Source organism: Bombina bombina, chromosome 3 (assembly GCF_027579735.1).
Source record: "Bombina bombina isolate aBomBom1 chromosome 3, aBomBom1.pri, whole genome shotgun sequence".
Lineage (NCBI taxonomy): Eukaryota > Metazoa > Chordata > Amphibia > Anura > Bombinatoridae > Bombina > Bombina bombina.
This window is the reverse complement of record NC_069501.1, coordinates 1,257,636,766-1,257,655,251: the sequence shown is the minus strand read 5'-3', so window position 1 is coordinate 1,257,655,251 and position 18,486 is coordinate 1,257,636,766. Positions and strand designations below refer to the sequence as shown.

At 40.9% G+C, this 18,486-nt stretch overlaps 1 protein-coding gene across 1 annotated transcript in view; it reads right to left on the bottom strand.

The window, feature by feature from the left end:
* The window catches only part of LOC128652708 (short transient receptor potential channel 2-like), a 137,100-nt gene extending 118,943 nt beyond the window's left edge, over positions 1–18,157 (bottom strand). Inside the window, 4 exon segments of the mRNA XM_053705639.1 lie at positions 7,302–7,994; positions 14,894–15,053; positions 17,351–17,536; positions 17,991–18,157. Of these exon segments, the coding sequence (XP_053561614.1) occupies positions 7,302–7,994; positions 14,894–15,053; positions 17,351–17,536; positions 17,991–18,157 (1,206 nt within the window).
* Between the last annotated feature and the right edge of the window lie 329 nt (positions 18,158–18,486).

Genomic DNA, 18,486 nt, shown 5'->3' with positions numbered 1-18,486 from the left:
ACACTGATGCAGATACCACTGATCCTATACCCAGCCCTCCTCTGGCTATACCCATGTGCCAGTGTCACTACTGTGTCATTATATAGTGCTGGGTGTTATTATACTGATGCAGATACCACTGATCCTATAACCAGCCCTCCTCTAGCTATACCCATGTGCCAGTGTCACTACTGTGTCATTATATAGTGCTGGGTGTTATTATACTGATGCAGATACCACTGATCCTATAACCAGCCCTCCTCTGGCTATACTCATGTGCCAGTGTCACTACTGTGTCATTATATAGTGCTGGGTGTTATTATACTGATGCAGATACCACTGATCCTATACCCAGCCCTCCTCTGGCTATACCCATGTGCCAGTGTCACTACTGTGTCATTATATAGTGCTGGGTGTTATTATACTGATGCAGATACCACTGATCCTATACCCAGCCCTCCTCTGGCTATACCCATGTGCCAGTGTGACTACTGTGTCATTATATAGCACTGGGTGTTATTATACTGATGCAGATACCACTGATCCTATAAACAGCCCTCCTCTAGCTATACCCATGTGCCAGTGTCACTACTGTGTCATTATATAGTGCTGGGTGTTATTATACTGATGCAGATACCACTGATGCTATAACCAGCCCTCCTCTGGCTATACACATGTGCCAGTGTCACTACTGTGTCATTATATAGTGCTGGGTGTTATTATACTGATGCTGATACCACTGATCCTATAACCAGCCCTCCTCTATACCCATGTGCCAGTGTCACTACTGTGTCATTATATAGTGCTGGGTGTTATTACACTGATGCAGATACCACTGATCCTATACCCAGCCCTCCTCTGGCTATACCCATGTGCCAGTGTCACTACTGTGTCATTATATAGTGCTGGGTGTTATTATACTGATGCAGATACCACTGATCCTATAACCAGCCCTCCTCTAGCTATACCCATGTGCCAGTGTCACTACTGTGTCATTATATAGTGCTGGGTGTTATTATACTGATGCAGATACCACTGATCCTATAACCAGCCCTCCTCTGGCTATACTCATGTGCCAGTGTCACTACTGTGTCATTATATAGTGCTGGGTGTTATTATACTGATGCAGATACCACTGATCCTATACCCAGCCCTCCTCTGGCTATACCCATGTGCCAGTGTCACTACTGTGTCATTATATAGTGCTGGGTGTTATTATACTGATGCAGATACTACTGATCCTATAACCAGCCCTCCTCTGGCTATACCCATGTGCCAGTGTCACTACTGTGTCTTTGTATAGTGCTGGGTGTTATTATACTGATGCAGATACCACTGATCCTATAACCAGCCCTCCGCTGGCTATACCCATGTGCCAGTGTCACTACTGTGTCTTTGTATAGTGCTGGGTGTTATTATACTGATGCAGATACCACTGATCCTATAACCAGCCCTCCGCTGGCTATACCCATGTGCCAGTGTCAGTACTGTGTCATTATATAGTGCTGGGTGTTATTATACTGATGCAGATACCACTGATCCTATAACCAGCCCTCCTCTAGCTATACCCATGTGCCAGTGTCACTACTGTGTCATTATATAGTGCTGGGTGTTATTATACTGATGCAGATACCACTGATCCTATAACCAGCCCTCCTCTGGCTATACTCATGTGCCAGTGTCACTACTGTGTCATTATATAGTGCTGGGTGTTATTATACTGATGCAGATACCACTGATCCTATACCCAGCCCTCCTCTGGCTATACCCATGTGCCAGTGTCACTACTGTGTCATTATATAGTGCTGGGTGTTATTATACTGATGCAGATACTACTGATCCTATAACCAGCCCTCCTCTGGCTATACCCATGTGCCAGTGTCACTACTGTGTCTTTGTATAGTGCTGGGTGTTATTATACTGATGCAGATACCACTGATCCTATAACCAGCCCTCCGCTGGCTATACCCATGTGCCAGTGTCACTACTGTGTCTTTGTATAGTGCTGGGTGTTATTATACTGATGCAGATACCACTGATCCTATAACCAGCCCTCCGCTGGCTATACCCATGTGCCAGTGTCAGTACTGTGTCATTATATAGTGCTGGGTGTTATTATACTGATGCAGATACCACTGATCCTATAACCAGCCCTCCTCTGGCTATACCCATGTGCCAGTGTCAGTACTGTGTCATTATATAGTGCTGGGTGTTATTATACTGATGCAGATACCACTGATCCTATAACCAGCCCTCCTCTGGCTATACCCATGTGCCAGTGTCACTACTGTGTCATTATATAGTGCTGGGTGTTATTATACTGATGCAGATACCACTGATCCTATAACCAGCCCCCCTCTGGCTATACCCATGTGCCAGTGTCACTACTATGTCATATAGTGCTGGGTGTTATTATACTGATGCAGATACCACTGACCCTATAACCAGCCCTCCTCTGGCTATACCCATGTGCCAGTGTCACTACTGTGTCATTATATAGTGCTGGGTGTTATTATACTGATGCAGATACCACTGACCCTATAACCAGCCCTCCTCTGGCTATACCCATGTGCCAGTGTCACTACTGTGTCATATAGTGCTGGGTGTTATTATACTGATGCAGATACCACTGATCCTATAATCAGCCCTCCTCTGGCTATACCCATGTGCCAGTGTCACTACTGTGTAATTATATAGTGCTTGGTGTTATTATACTGATGCAGATACCACTGATCCTATAACCAGCCCTCCTCTGGCTATACCCATGTGCCAGTGTCACTACTGTGTCATTATTTAGTGCTTGGTGTTATTATACTGATGCAGATACCACTGATTCTATAACCAGCCCTCCTCTGGCTATACCCATGTGCTAGTGTAACTACTGTGTCATTATATAGTGCTGGGTGTTGTTATACTGATGCAGATACCACTGATTCTATAACCAGCCCTCCTCTGGCTATACCCATGTGCTAGTGTCACTACTGTGTCATTATATAGTGCTGGGTGTTATTATACTGATGCAGATACCACTGATCCTATAACCAGCCCTCCTCTGGCTATACCCATGTGCCAGTGTCACTACTGTGTCATTATATAGTGCTGGGTGTTATTATACTGATGCAGATACCACTGATCCTATAACCAGCCCCCCTCTGGCTATACCCATGTGCCAGTGTCACTACTGTGTCATTATATAGCACTGGGTGTTATTATACTGATGCAGATACCACTGATCCTATAACCCGCCCTCCTCTGGCTATACCCATGTGCCAGTGTCACTACTGTGTCATTATATAGTGCTGGGTGTTATTATACTGATGCAGATACCACTGACCCTATAACCAGCCCTCCTCTGGCTATACCCATGTGCCAGTGTCACTACTGTGTCATATAGTGCTGGGTGTTATTATACTGATGCTGATACCACTGATCCTATAACCAGCCCTCCTCTGGCTATACCCATGTGCCAGTGTCACTACTGTGTCATTATATAGTGCTGGGTGTTATTATACTGATGCTGATACCACTGATCCTATAACCAGCCCTCCTCTGGCTATACCCATGTGCCAGTGTCACTACTGTGTCATTATATAGTGCTGGGTGTTATTATACTGATGCTGATACCACTGATCCTATAACCAGCCCTCCTCTATACCCATGTGCCAGTGTCACTACTGTGTCATTATATAGTGCTGAGTGTTATTATACTGATGCAGATACCACTGATCCTATAACCAGCCCTCCTCTGGCTATACCCATGAGCCAGTGTCACTACTGTGTCATTATATAGTGCTGGGTGTTATTATACTGATGCAGATTCCACTGATCCTATAACCAGCCCTCCTCTAGCTATACCCATGTGCCAGTGTCACTACTGTGTCTTTATATAGTGCTGGGTGTTATTATACAGATGCAGATACCACTGATCCTATAACCAGCCCTCCTCTGGCTATACCCATGTGCCAGTGTCACTACTGTGTCATTATATAGTGCTGAGTGTTATTTATACTGATGCAGATACCACTGATCCTATAACCAGCCCTTGTCTGGCTATACGCATGTGCCAGTGTCACTACTGTGTCATTATATAGTGCTGGGTGTTATTATACTGATGCAGATACCACTGATCCTATAACCAGCCCTCCTCTGGCTATACCCATGAGCCAGTGTCACTACTGTGTCATTATATAGTGCTGGGTGTTATTATACTGATGCAGATACCACTAACCCTATAACCAGCCCTCCTCTGGCTATACCCATGTGCCAGTGTCACTACTATGTCATATAGTGCTGGGTGTTATTATACTGATGCAGATACCACTGATCCTATAACCAGCCCTTGTCTGGCTATACCCATGTGCCAGTGTCACTACTGTGTCATTATATAGTGCTGGGTGTTATTATACTGATGCAGATACCACTGATCATATAACCAGCCCTCCTAGGGTTGCCACCTGTGCCAGTGTCACTACTGTGTCATATAGTGCTGGGTGTTATTATACTGATGCAAATACCACTGACCTTATAACCAGCCCTCCTCTGGCTATACCCATGTGCCAGTGTCACTACTGTGTAATTATATAGTGCTTGGTGTTATTATACTGATGCAGATACCACTGATCCTATAACCAGCCCTCCTCTGGCTATACCCATGTGCCAGTGTCACTACTGTGTCATTATTTAGTGCTTGGTGTTATTATACTGATGCAGATACCACTGATTCTATAACCAGCCCTCCTCTGGCTATACCCATGTGCTAGTGTCACTACTGTGTCATTATATAGTGCTGGGTGTTATTATACTGATGCAGATACCACTGATCCTATAACCAGCCCTCCTCTGGCTATACCCATGTGCCAGTGTCACTACTGTGTCATTATATAGTGCTGGGTGTTATTATACTGATGCAGATACCACTGATCCTATAACCAGCCCCCCTCTGGCTATACCCATGTGCCAGTGTCACTACTGTGTCATTATATAGCACTGGGTGTTATTATACTGATGCAGATACCACTGATCCTATAACCCGCCCTCCTCTGGCTATACCCATGTGCCAGTGTCACTACTGTGTCATTATATAGTGCTGGGTGTTATTATACTGATGCAGATACCACTGACCCTATAACCAGCCCTCCTCTGGCTATACCCATGTGCCAGTGTCACTACTGTGTCATATAGTGCTGGGTGTTATTATACTGATGCTGATACCACTGATCCTATAACCAGCCCTCCTCTGGCTATACCCATGTGCCAGTGTCACTACTGTGTCATTATATAGTGCTGGGTGTTATTATACTGATGCTGATACCACTGATCCTATAACCAGCCCTCCTCTGGCTATACCCATGTGCCAGTGTCACTACTGTGTCATTATATAGTGCTGGGTGTTATTATACTGATGCTGATACCACTGATCCTATAACCAGCCCTCCTCTGGCTATACCCATGTGCCAGTGTCACTACTGTGTCATTATATAGTGCTGAGTGTTATTATACTGATGCAGATACCACTGATCCTATAACCAGCCCTCCTCTGGCTATACCCATGAGCCAGTGTCACTACTGTGTCATTATATAGTGCTGGGTGTTATTATACTGATGCAGATTCCACTGATCCTATAACCAGCCCTCCTCTAGCTATACCCATGTGCCAGTGTCACTACTGTGTCTTTATATAGTGCTGGGTGTTATTATACAGATGCAGATACCACTGATCCTATAACCAGCCCTCCTCTGGCTATACCCATGTGCCAGTGTCACTACTGTGTCATTATATAGTGCTGAGTGTTATTTATACTGATGCAGATACCACTGATCCTATAACCAGCCCCTTGTCTGGCTATACGCATGTGCCAGTGTCACTACTGTGTCATTATATAGTGCTGGGTGTTATTATACTGATGCAGATACCACTGATCCTATAACCAGCCCTCCTCTGGCTATACCCATGAGCCAGTGTCACTACTGTGTCATTATATAGTGCTGGGTGTTATTATACTGATGCAGATACCACTAACCCTATAACCAGCCCTCCTCTGGCTATACCCATGTGCCAGTGTCACTACTATGTCATATAGTGCTGGGTGTTATTATACTGATGCAGATACCACTGATCCTATAACCAGCCCTTGTCTGGCTATACCCATGTGCCAGTGTCACTACTGTGTCATTATATAGTGCTGGGTGTTATTATACTGATGCAGATACCACTGATCATATAACCAGCCCTCCTAGGGTTGCCACCTGTGCCAGTGTCACTACTGTGTCATATAGTGCTGGGTGTTATTATACTGATGCAAATACCACTGACCTTATAACCAGCCCTCCTCTGGCTATACCCATGTGCCAGTGTCACTACTGTGTCATTATATAGTGCTGGGTGTTATTATACTGATGCAGATACCACTGACCCTATAACCAGCCCTTCTCTGGCTATACCCATGAGCCAGTGTCACTACTGTGTCATTATATAGTGCTGGGTGTTATTATACTGATGCAGATACCACTGACCCTATAACCAGCCCTCCTCTGGCTATACCCATGAGCCAGTGTCACTACTGTGTCATTATATAGTTCTGGGTGTTATTATACTGATTCAGATACCACTGATCCTATAACCAGCCCTCCTCTGGCTATACGAATGTGCCAGTGTCACTACTGTGTCATTATATAGAGCTGGGTGTTATTATACTGATGCAGATACCACTGATCATATAACCAGCCTCCTCTGGCTATACCCATGTGCCAGTGTCACTACTGTGTCATATAGTGCTGGGTGTTATTATACTGATGCAGATACCACTGACCCTATAACCAGCCCTTGTCTGGCTATACATATGTGCCAGTGTCACTACTGTGTCATTATATAGCGCTGGGTGTTATTATACTGATGCAGATACCACTAACCCTATAACTAGCCCTTGTCTGGCTATATGCATGTGCCAGTGTCACTACTGTGTCTTTGTATAGAGCTGGGTGTTATTATACAGATGCAGATACACATCCAGTATTTCAATCAAGCTTTATTTATTCCATAACTTATCACCCAATATCGCTAGCAGTCTCTTGACAAGCCACTAACTTTATTCACACTACATATTTTTTTTATTCCTATTATTTAATCAGAAAGAAAAGATATACTAAGGTTCTGGCGGACATTGCAAGGGCTAGTCACGGACACCAGTATCCATGTACGGACACCTTGCCTATCCCTGCCCCCTCATTGGCCTTTAATATTACTGATTAGAATAAGTTCACCTTCTCAATACAACTTTTTCTTATTTAACATGGGAATTGATGTGCATACTATGTAGACATACCTTAAACTCTGGCTCCTTTCTAGATAGTCGCTTCAGCTCTCTGCTTAGCTTAAAAGCTCTCAGCATGGCATCTTCGCTGGCAATGGACAAGTAAGCCCTACTGGCAATGCCCTTGTAGGTGTTAATACGGGACAAGGAAAACTTGAGTAAGTCATACTTGCGACCATTGCTGCACTCCATGCAGCTGCAAGAGATCTTGTGCGGGGTTGTGATCACATGGCCTTTCTTCATCAGCATCTCCACAATCTCATAGAGGTCCTTCTCACAGGCCAAAGTGAGCGGAGTCACTCCAGGTGCAAAACGCGAGTTATCAATGGAGTTGTCAAAGAATGCCAGTGAGAAAGATTTGATATCCATCTTGATCCCTTTTTCCTGATCTAGTCGGTCCAGTAGCATCTTAACCACATGTGGTTGATTGGTATCTACAGCCACCAACAATGCCTCATGGATTTGACGGAAGTCGAACTTGACACAGTGGAGCAGGGTCTTCATTATCTCTTCGTTGCCTGTGCGAATGGCCAGGTTGAGAGCTTCCCGCCATGACCGATCCTCGTTATCGTCCAGCTGCCGCAAAATCCCATCACTGACCTGTAGAAGCTGCTGCACTTGCAAAAGACTCCCATCGTGGATTGCATTGATGAGAGACGTAGGGAACTTGAGCTTTTTATTGACAATTTCTCTCCAGTTGGCTTGCTGGCAAAATAAACACATTGTTAATATAGAGACATGCATCAATATGAAATGATTTAGTTCAAACAAACATTTCAGAATTCCTTCAAGCAGTAAAATATAACACATGAAGCATCCAGGATATCAGTATCTTAGCCACTAAATCTGTACATAATTTGTATCAGCCAACACTTTCTTTGAAGCTGCACCAATTCTAAATGAATGTGGAGCTGCTAAAATATAACTTTTTTTTTGCCATTAATCCCAAAAACTATATTTTACTCAAGGACGTAGCATCTCTATGAACCAATATGTTGTGTGTGTCCCACCTTTCTTTCTTATGCTCAAATATGACCTAAGGGCTGTGGCTGGACACAAGCTACTAACAGGTCTGCTGGATAGAGATAATCAACTCTCAGTGCCAACCTGATCAGTTCTAGACCTGAGGATAAAAATTAAAATCGTACTCTCCAAAAGCCTGAAATGACTGCCGTGTAACTTACTCAACCTATCTGCCCAAATGTTGCTGATCAATTTACGTATGTGGAGTGCTCCAAGAAATACAATCCTGGAGATATAGTGACGCATTATTATGTCAAACAGTGATGAACAAACTCCACTGAAAGTTTCCTGCAATAGTTCCAGCCTTTTAAAAGTAATGGGTTCAAAATCATCCAATGACCTCACCATAAACCTGCTTCAACCTTTTCACAAAAGACTTGATCAAAAATGACATATCTAAATCTAAATTTCAATACCAAGAAATGTCAAAACCGTGTATTGACCGTCTGTTGGTTCTTCAGTTAATGGGACTACAAAGTGTTTATTCAATCTGCACACGGTGTTCATCAACTGTTCACATTGATTAGATCCGGCTGGACCCACAGGAGGAAATCATGTCAATAATGAGCAGTTGATGAAACACATAAGACCCTAGTCAGAACTTATCTCAAAAACATACTAAAAGGGATCAAATACAGGGCACATGAACCAAACACTCCAGAGGCAGACACCTGTCATACATGATACTGAACTTAAAGGGATATTAAACCCAACATTTTTCTTTCATGATTCAGATCGAGCAGCAATTTTAAGCAACTTTCTAATTTACTCCTATTATACATTTTTCTTTGTTCTCTTGGTACCTTTATTTGAAAAGCAGGAATGAAAGCTTAGGAGCCGGCCCATTTTAGGGTCAGCACCTGGGTACCGTTTGCTGATTGGTGGCTAAATGTATCCACCAATAAGTGAGTGCTATTCAGGGTGCTGAACCAAAAATTGTCCGGCTTCTAAGCTTTTATTCCTGCTTTCTCAAATAAAAGTACCAAGAGAACGAAGACAAATTGATAATAGGAGTAAATTAAAAAGATGATTAAAAGCTCATGCTCTATTCGAATCATAAAATAAAAAAATGTGGGTTTAGTATCCCTTTAAATGTGACAACCCATGAAGTAGAAGCAATATGGGTAAACTGGCAGGAGACATAAGATTTATTCTATGTCTAATTTGCCAGTAACATCCCTGGTCTTGGCACACAGTTGTTTGACAAAGCCTCAGCAAATGTCATCCATCAGTGCAATAGCTTCATTCACTGATGTTCCAGAGGGACAGGTGCTATATTAGACACAATGTCCCCTTCTGCATCTTAGGAACCACACCCAACAGTGAAATAACCAGTCTCCACAAGGGTGGTTCTGGGTAGGGCCCTAATATTCTTCCTTGCTCTATTCTTCTGTACAGCACTTGTAAACTGGTAGGCTGACCATAGATTTCTAACCCTTTTGGAAGTCACAACAACAGAGCAAACTGGTCTGACAAAACCCTTAGTGAGACCCTTCATTGGAACCCCCATAACAGTTTTATCTGAGTAAAACCTAAGCCAAGTAGTTAAAGGGACACTATATGATAAGATTTCTTTCACCTTAAAGGGATACTGAACAAAAAAATATATTTCATGATTCAGACAGAGCATGCAATTTTAAGCAACTTTCTAATTTAGACCTATTATCAATTTTTCTTCATCCTCTTGGTATCTTTATTTGAAAAAGCAGGAATGAAAGCTTAGGAGCCGGCCCATTTTTGGTTCAGCACCTGGGTAGTGCTTACTGAATCAGCAAGGGCTATCCAGGGTTCTCAACCAAAAATGGGCTGGCTCCTAAGCTTACATTCCTGCTTTTTCAAATAAAGATACCAAGAGGACGAAGAAAAATTGATAATAGGTCTAAATTAGAAAGTTGCTTAAAATTGCTGCTCTATCTGAATCATGAAAGAAAAAAATGTGGGTTCAGTGTCCCTTTAATGTATTCCAAATGACTTGTTTTCCACTTGCTAGTGGTGTTTTTTCTTCCATGTATCAATAAAGGTTTGTATCTTCTTTTGACTTTTTACCGTGCCCCGTTATTCGTTATACATACCAAATGACTTTATACCTACTGCAGAGTATTGGAAATTGTTCCTTCATTTATATTCTTGCATTTGAAATATCCATATATGCACACATATATAGACATATATATATAAGTGCATTGGAGCCCTTTGCAGTTAAGTGTAAAAGCATATTTATACAATATTCATATTAATAAAGTGTTTAACTATGTATTTACTGTAAATATTCTACATTCCAATGTTCTGTATATAGCAGAATATGTTCTTTGTATTATATATATATATATATATATATATATATATATATAGGTATAGATATATATTGTACCAAAAAACATCATATATATACAGTATATATACCTTTTATATATATATATATATATATATATATATATATATATATATATATGTGTATTTATGAATAAATAGAACATATTCTGTTATTTGAAGAACAATGGAATGTAAAATATTCATATTTTCATGTCGGGTTGGTGCAAATGAGAATATGCTATCGGGTTTGCATGAGAGGGAGGTGTCAGGTTTTTTTTCCCCTTTTTTTCTCCATTGACTTCTCTGGAGGAATACGCAAACGCGCACTCCATTTTTTAACTTCGGCTTTTTGCTTGTCAGGTTAGTGCAAGAGCAAAAACAGTTTAATATTAAATCGTAGCATGAGCGTAAGCCGGCAAGAGCAAAAAGCTTACTTCTAGTGCAATTAACGCTCAAGCGGAATTTGCGCTCCACTCATAATCCGGCCCTTAATGTGTTCCCATTTATCTTTTTTTTACCAGCTGGAGTGTATTTAATTGTTTAAATATAGCTCCTTTAACTTTATTTTGTCATTGAAATAGCTGTATTTGCCTGTTATATCCCTACCTGTAATGATAATGTCTATACTTAAGTATTGGCTAAACAAAAGCTGTGCCAGCAGGAGAAAGAGATAAGAGCTAAAATATGAATTTTTCTCTCCAGGGACCTGATATTCAAAAGCTCGCTGCTCAGATGAGATGATTTAAAACATCTCAATAGTATGGAGAGGTCCCTAAAAAAAAACATAATTTATGTAAGAACTTACCTTCTTTCATAGTGGCAAGAGTCCATGAGATAGTGACGTATGGGATATACATTCCTACCAGGAGGGGGCAATGTTTCCCAAACCTCAAAATGCCTATAAATACACCTCCCACCTCACTCATTCCTCAGTTTAACGAATAGCCAAGTAGTGAGGTGTAAAAAGGAGTAAAAAAGCACACAAAAAGAGGAACTTGAACAAATATTGTGCTTTTATACAAAAAATCATAACCACCACAAAAAAGGGTAGGTCTCATGGACTCTTGCCACTATGAAAGAAATGAATTTATCAGGTAAGTTCTTACATAAATTATGTTTTATTTCATGTAAGTGGCAAGAGTCCATGAGCTAGTTACGTATGGGATAAAATACCCAAGATGTGGAAGTCCACAGAAAAGTCACTAGAGGGAGGGATAAAATAACAACAGCTATTTCCGCTGAGAAATTAAATCCAAACAATAATTAAGTTTTTCTTATAAACTTCAAAAAAACTTAAATCAACAGTAGTATAATCAAACTGAGACAGCTGCCTGAAAAACTTTTCTACCAAGGACTGCTTCAAAAGAAACAAATATATCAAATTTAGTAAATGTTTGCAAAGAAAGCCAAGTTGCTGCGTTGCAAATCTGATCAACCGAAGCTTCATTCTTAAAAAGCCCAAGAAGAAACGACTGATCTAGTAGAATGAGCTGTAATTCTCTGAGACTGCCCCGCCTCCAAATAAGCTTTGTGAATCAAAAAGCTTTAACCAAGATGCCAAAGAAAAGGCAGAGGCTTTCTGACTTTTCCTGGAACCAGAAAAAACAACAAATAGACTACAAGTCTTTCTGAAATCCAAAGAATGTAAAGATCTTTCCAGAGAATTCTTAGGTTTAAGACACAAAGAAGGAACAACAATTTCCCTACTAATGTTGATAGAATTCACAACTTTAGGAAGAAATTTGAATTAAGTCCGCAAAACAGCTTTTATCCTGAAAGAAAATCAGATAAGGAGGTTCACAAGAGAGAGCTGATAACTCAGAAACTCTTCTAGCAGAAGAGATAGCCAAAAGAAAGTAGTTTAATATCCAAAGAATGCATAGGCTCAAAAGGAGGAGCCTGCAAAATCCTTAAAACCAAATTAAGACTCCAAGGAGGATAAATTAATTTAATAACAGGTTTGATACAAACGAAAGCCTGAACAAAACAATGAATATCAGGAAGTTTAGCAATCTTTCTATGAAATAAAACAGAAAGAGTTGTCCCTTCAAAGTACTTGCAGTCAAAACCTTATACAAACCATCCTGAAGAAATTATAAAATTCTAGGAATTCTAAAAGAATGCCAAGAGAATTTATGAAAAGAACTCCATGAAATATAGGTTTTCCAAATCCGATAATTAATCTTGCTTGAAACAGATTTACGAGCCTGTAACATAGTGTTAACCACTGAGTCAGAGACACCTCTATGACTAAGCACTAAGTGTTCAAATTCCATGCCTTAAAATTTAATAATTTGAAATCCTGATGGAAAAACGGCCTTGAGACAGAAAGTCTGGCCTTAGAGGAAGTGGCCAAAGCTGGAAACTGGACATCCAGACAAGATTCACATACCAAAACCTGTAAGGCCATGCTGGTGCTACCAGAAACACATGAGACTGTTCCATTATGATCTTGGAGATCACCCTTGAAAGAAGAACCAGAGGCGGAAAAATGTAAGCAGATTGAAAAAAACAAGAAACTGCTAACGTATCCACCATCTCTGCGTGAGGATCCCTGAACCTGGAAAGGTATCTGGGAAATTTCTTATTTAGATGAGAGGCCATCAGAACTATTTCTGGAAGGCCCCACATCTGTACAATCTGAAAAAAAACACATCTGGATGGACAGACCACACCCCTGGATGTTAAGTCTAGCGGCTGAGATAATCCGCCTCCCAATTGTCTATACCTGGGATATGAATCACAGAAATTAGACAGGAGTTGAATTCCGCTCAAAAAAGTATTCAAGATACTTCTTTTCATCGCTAAAGGACTGTGAGTCCCTCCCTGATGATTGACATATGCCACAGTTGTGATATTGTCTGTCTGAAAACTAATGAAACATTCTCTCTTAAATGGAGGCCAAGCCTGAAGGGTTCTTAAAATAGCACGGAGTTCTAAAATAATGATTGGTAACCTCGCCTCTTGAGGTTTCCAAACCCTTTGTGCTGTCAGCGAACCCCAGACAGCTTCCCAACCTGTAAGACTTGCATCTGTAAGAATACAGTCCAGGAAGAATGAACAAAGAAGGCCCCTGAATGACATCTAGAAAGTTGGGACACTCACAAAACTATTTAAAGTTTTCAGATCCAATTGGTCCGAATGAATCTTCCTTCTTTGGGACAAAGAATAGATTTGAATAGAAACCCAAACCCTGTTCCTGCTAAGGAACTGGTACAAACATCCCTGAAAAAAATTCCAGTTCTGAAATATATTTCAGAAAAAAACCTGAACCTTCACAGAGTGTATTGAAACATGAGAAAGAAAGAATCTTCCCATAGAAGGTCTCATTCAAACAATCTATTCAAAACCCTAAGAATAATATTCTATAGACTTTGGACTGAATCCATCCAAAAAATAACTTAATCTGCCCCCCATCAGAAGAACTGGTTAGAGAACCGCACCTTCATGCAGTCCTAACAACTAGTATTTGTATAGCGCTTTTCTCCTAGTAGGAATAAAAAAAACGCTTTTTCAGCGCTTGCACTCGGAGTTAACCAAATTGGCAGCTGAATAGTAATAGTTGTTATCATTACCCAAATAAATGGTACACATTTTATTGATCTCAAAAGGCCGATGGGCTGCATCGACCCTGCCGGATATGAACCTGTGACCCTTGGATCTTAGAACAAGCTATTGTAATCAGGGCATTTACCAACTGATCTACATCACCGGCCAAAAAGTAGGGCAGAATAAAACTCTTTTACCTCCAGATAAAGTGGAGATAATAGAAATCAAAACATATTATTATGCTAACAAGATAGAGATAATAAAATATATTTAGACCATGTCAAGATTCAAGATTAAAACCATGAAGCTCTTCTAAATAGAAAAGCTAAAAACATAGATTTGAAATTAATCTTATTCATCTTGAGGTAAATGAACAATGTTATATACTTCAGAATCTGAAAACTGCTTATACTAACTGTCCAACAATAACGTTGAGAGAGCAGCAATGTCAGTCACAGATATAGCTGAACTAGGAATATAAACAGTATGTAAATATGCTCTTTTAAGGTAAGATTGAAATTTAAAAAGATCCTGAAAATAACTAAAAGATAAGAACACAAAGTGCATCCAAGATTCAAGGTAAACACGAATATAACTTTAATTGGTGCACACAATCTATTGCACTTACAAGAGATAAAAGCCTTGGTACACTCTTTCCCAGTGTTCAGCTCCACATGAATTAGCACATGGCTACTGTGCGTGGTGTGTTTACATTTCACGTATTCAGACACATCACAGGAAGGGGCAGAGCTTATACAGCTTTTTAAAGCAAGGGCATCCCCAGATGAATTGTACATCACATCCAGCATCTTGAAGAAATTTGCTGAGGCCAAACGAAATGCGTAGACAGGATGGTCTACCCCAATTACAAACTCTGCACTTTAAAAAGGAGGTTTTTATAAAGATTTTATTACATTTTATACGAACTTGACAATTGGTATACAGAAACACAAGGGGAGCAGAGGTCGCTACCTGCTGATTCATGTGGAGATGAACTCTGGGAAAGAGTGTACCAAGGCTTTTAATAAGGCATTTAATTGTTTTATCTCTTGTAAGTGCAATAGATTGTGTGCACCAATTAAAGTTATATACGTTTTTACCTTGAATCTTGGATGCGCTTTGTGTTCTTATCTTTTAGTGCATTACAAGCCTGAGCCCTCCTTTGTGCTCAGTGAATGGAGAAGCTGCACTAAGGATTCGTCACCAAGGGAGAAGTTACTTAAAGGGACACTGTAGCCAAAAAAATTATTTTGTGATTCAGATAGAGCATGCAATTTTAAGCAACTTTCTAATTTACTCCTATTATCAAATTGTCTTCATTTTCTTGGTATGTTTATTTGAAAAGCAAGAATGTAAGTTTAGATGCCGGCCCATTTTTGGTGAACAACCTGGGTTGTCCTTGCTGATTGGACAGCACCTTTAAACAAGTGCTGTCCATGGTTCTGAACCCACAATTTGCTGGCTCCTTAGCTGAGATGCCTTCTTTTCAAATAAAGATTGCAAGAGAATGAAGAAAAATTGATAATAGAAGTAAATTAGAAAGTTGCTTACAATTACATGCTCTATCTGAATCATGAAAGAAAAAAATTTGGGTTGTGTCCCTTTGCCGGTGAGCTTTTAAATTTCTGGTCCTAAGGGCATGGAGGTCCATTTATCAAGCTCCGAATGGAGCTTGAAGGGCCGTGTTTCTAGTGAGTCTTCAGACTCGCCAGAAACAGCATTTATGAAGCAGCGGTCTAAAGACTGCTGCTCCATAACCCTGTTCGCCTGCTCTGATGAGGCGGACAGGAATCATCGCAATTCAACGCGATCAAGTACGATCGGGTTGATTGACACCCCCTGCTGGCGGTCCATTGGCCGCGAGTCTGCAGGGGGCGGCGTTGCACCAGCAGCTCTTGTGAGCTGCTGGTGCAATGTTAAATGTGGAGAGCGTATTGCTCTCCGCATTCAGCGAGGTCTTGTGGACCTGATCAGCACTGTCGGATCAGGTCCACAAGACCTTTGATAAATGGGCCTCATGGAGAGAAATCACACAAATTATTTGGGATTTTTTTTAGACCTTGTATTGTTACATTTTGAAATTCTAATTATGGCAGGGCACAACCAGTAATTTCAGATTAGGGTTACCACCTTTCATGGAAAAAATACCGGTCATGCTCATTAACATAAATTTGAATAAATAATAATAAAAGCTTAACTCAAAAACTAAAGCTGATCTGTGTCGGTAAAATACCGGCTGGGTGGCAACCCTATTTCAGATACAAAAATGTGTCTCTCCTAACCCCACTGGGAGAATAACTAGTGCTGTTTTCTTCTGTTTACATATCTTTTCTACAGAGAATAATGTTTGTTGCAAATTTTCAGTGTAAATGATGGTTTCTACAGACAAAAACAGCTATTTCAAATATCAAAATAAATGTAAAGGAATTGTGGCCCATTGGGAACACATTAAATGGGAAAACATTTTAGAGTACAATGTAACTTTAAAGGTCCTGCCCTCAGGGGGTTGGTGCCCTTAATAATAGGAAATTAATGAAAGGAGCTATGCTGCCCTGTATTAACATTGGCATAATTTATGACTGAACTGTTGGCTCTACAACCCATACACATTTTTAAAGGGACAGTCTACTCCAGAATTGTTATGGTTTAAAAAGTTAGATAATCCCTTTATTACCCATTCCCCAGTTTTGCATAACAAACACGGTTATATTAATCTACTTTTTACCTCTGTGATTACCTTGTATCTAAGCCTCTGCAGACTGCCCTCTTATTTCAGTTATTTTGACAGACTTGAATTTTAGCCAACAAGTGCTCACTCCTATATAACTACATGGGCGTGAGCACAATGTTATCTATATGGCACACATGGACTAATGCCCTCTAGTTGTGAAAAACTGTAAAAATGCATTCAGATGAGAGGTGGCCTTCAAGGGCTAAGAAATTAACATATGAGCCTACCAAGGTTTAAAATTTCAGCTAAGAATACCCTGAGAACAAATCAAAATTACATCCCCTATATAAACCATTGAAGTTTTTTTTTGACTAGACTGTCCCTTTAAGTACTTTGCCCCCTTCTTACACAAACACTCATGATATCTCCAGCATTCATTACGTTCATTCTTAAAAAATGTATAGGTGACCTGAAAAGCATCAAGCGAAGACAAAGATCTTCTAACCTGGACCAAAGATCTATGTATTTAAGACTAAAATACAACACAGGATTACTCTCCAACCTCCTAGGAAAGCCAAAATCATGTTGTTGCCATGATGTTTTCAAAGCAATCTCATCAATTACACTAGGCTCCCAAATGAAGTGTAACCACAAGTTCTTCTCCCTGTGTACACTCCTTATCTTCATAAACCTGAGAAGAAAGCGCAAATACCATAACATACTTCCCTGCCATGTTTTCTTAGTGATTTGGGGCTTAGGGTGAGAATGTAAGGAATAGAGCACACATGCATAATTGTCTGCAGTGACCACCACAAATACCTTAATAGATACTTTTACTATCTGCTGCACAGGGGCAGTTATAGCAACCAACTATACATTCTTTATTGCACCTTACCACCCAGGGAGTCAGAATAGACAATCAGTAGATGAATCACTATCCTCCATGCTATCCACTAGATATGATCTCCAGTCCCAGAACACTCATCAGATCCAAAATCTACCACCCCAGGTGCCACTCCCACTGCAAACTCTACTGTTGATCTGGACCCACTTTGCATTTCTGTTGCTCTGTTTTAAGCTCCTGGAGCATGTGAGAGCTTAACTAGCAACAAGTTCTACATCACTACACCAGACACTCCACTTACTGCAGTCTTGTTGGTTCCCTTTGCCCTCTGAAGTCCCTGAACTGGAGCATCACGCCCCCCTCTTGTCTATTCTTCCAGCAGCTTGTGACAGAGGCCACTTCCTGCCTTTGCCAAAACCATGCTGTTCCTTTCAGCAAGTGATGTTCCCATAGTTCCACAGTTGCCATTGTCTTGGGTTCCTTCAGCAGAGTGGTCCATTGCATGGGGAAAGCCACAACCAAATCTACACAGCAGTTGCCAGAGGAGCAGGCAGTGCAATGCAAGAGGCCTCCAAACCATCAACCCCTCCATTAATGGGCCCACCACTCTGGCAGATCTAGAAAGTCCAGCAGACCCCTGTGAGCTACCAGAACCCCAAAGGTAAGCTGGGTCCCACACGGAGGGGCCAATATGTCCACTGCACTATGACCCCCCCTAGCCCTCTGATGTGAGCCTGCAGGAGTATATGATGTTTCTTACCTCCCTTGAGTAGTGCTCCCAGTCATGTACTCTTTTA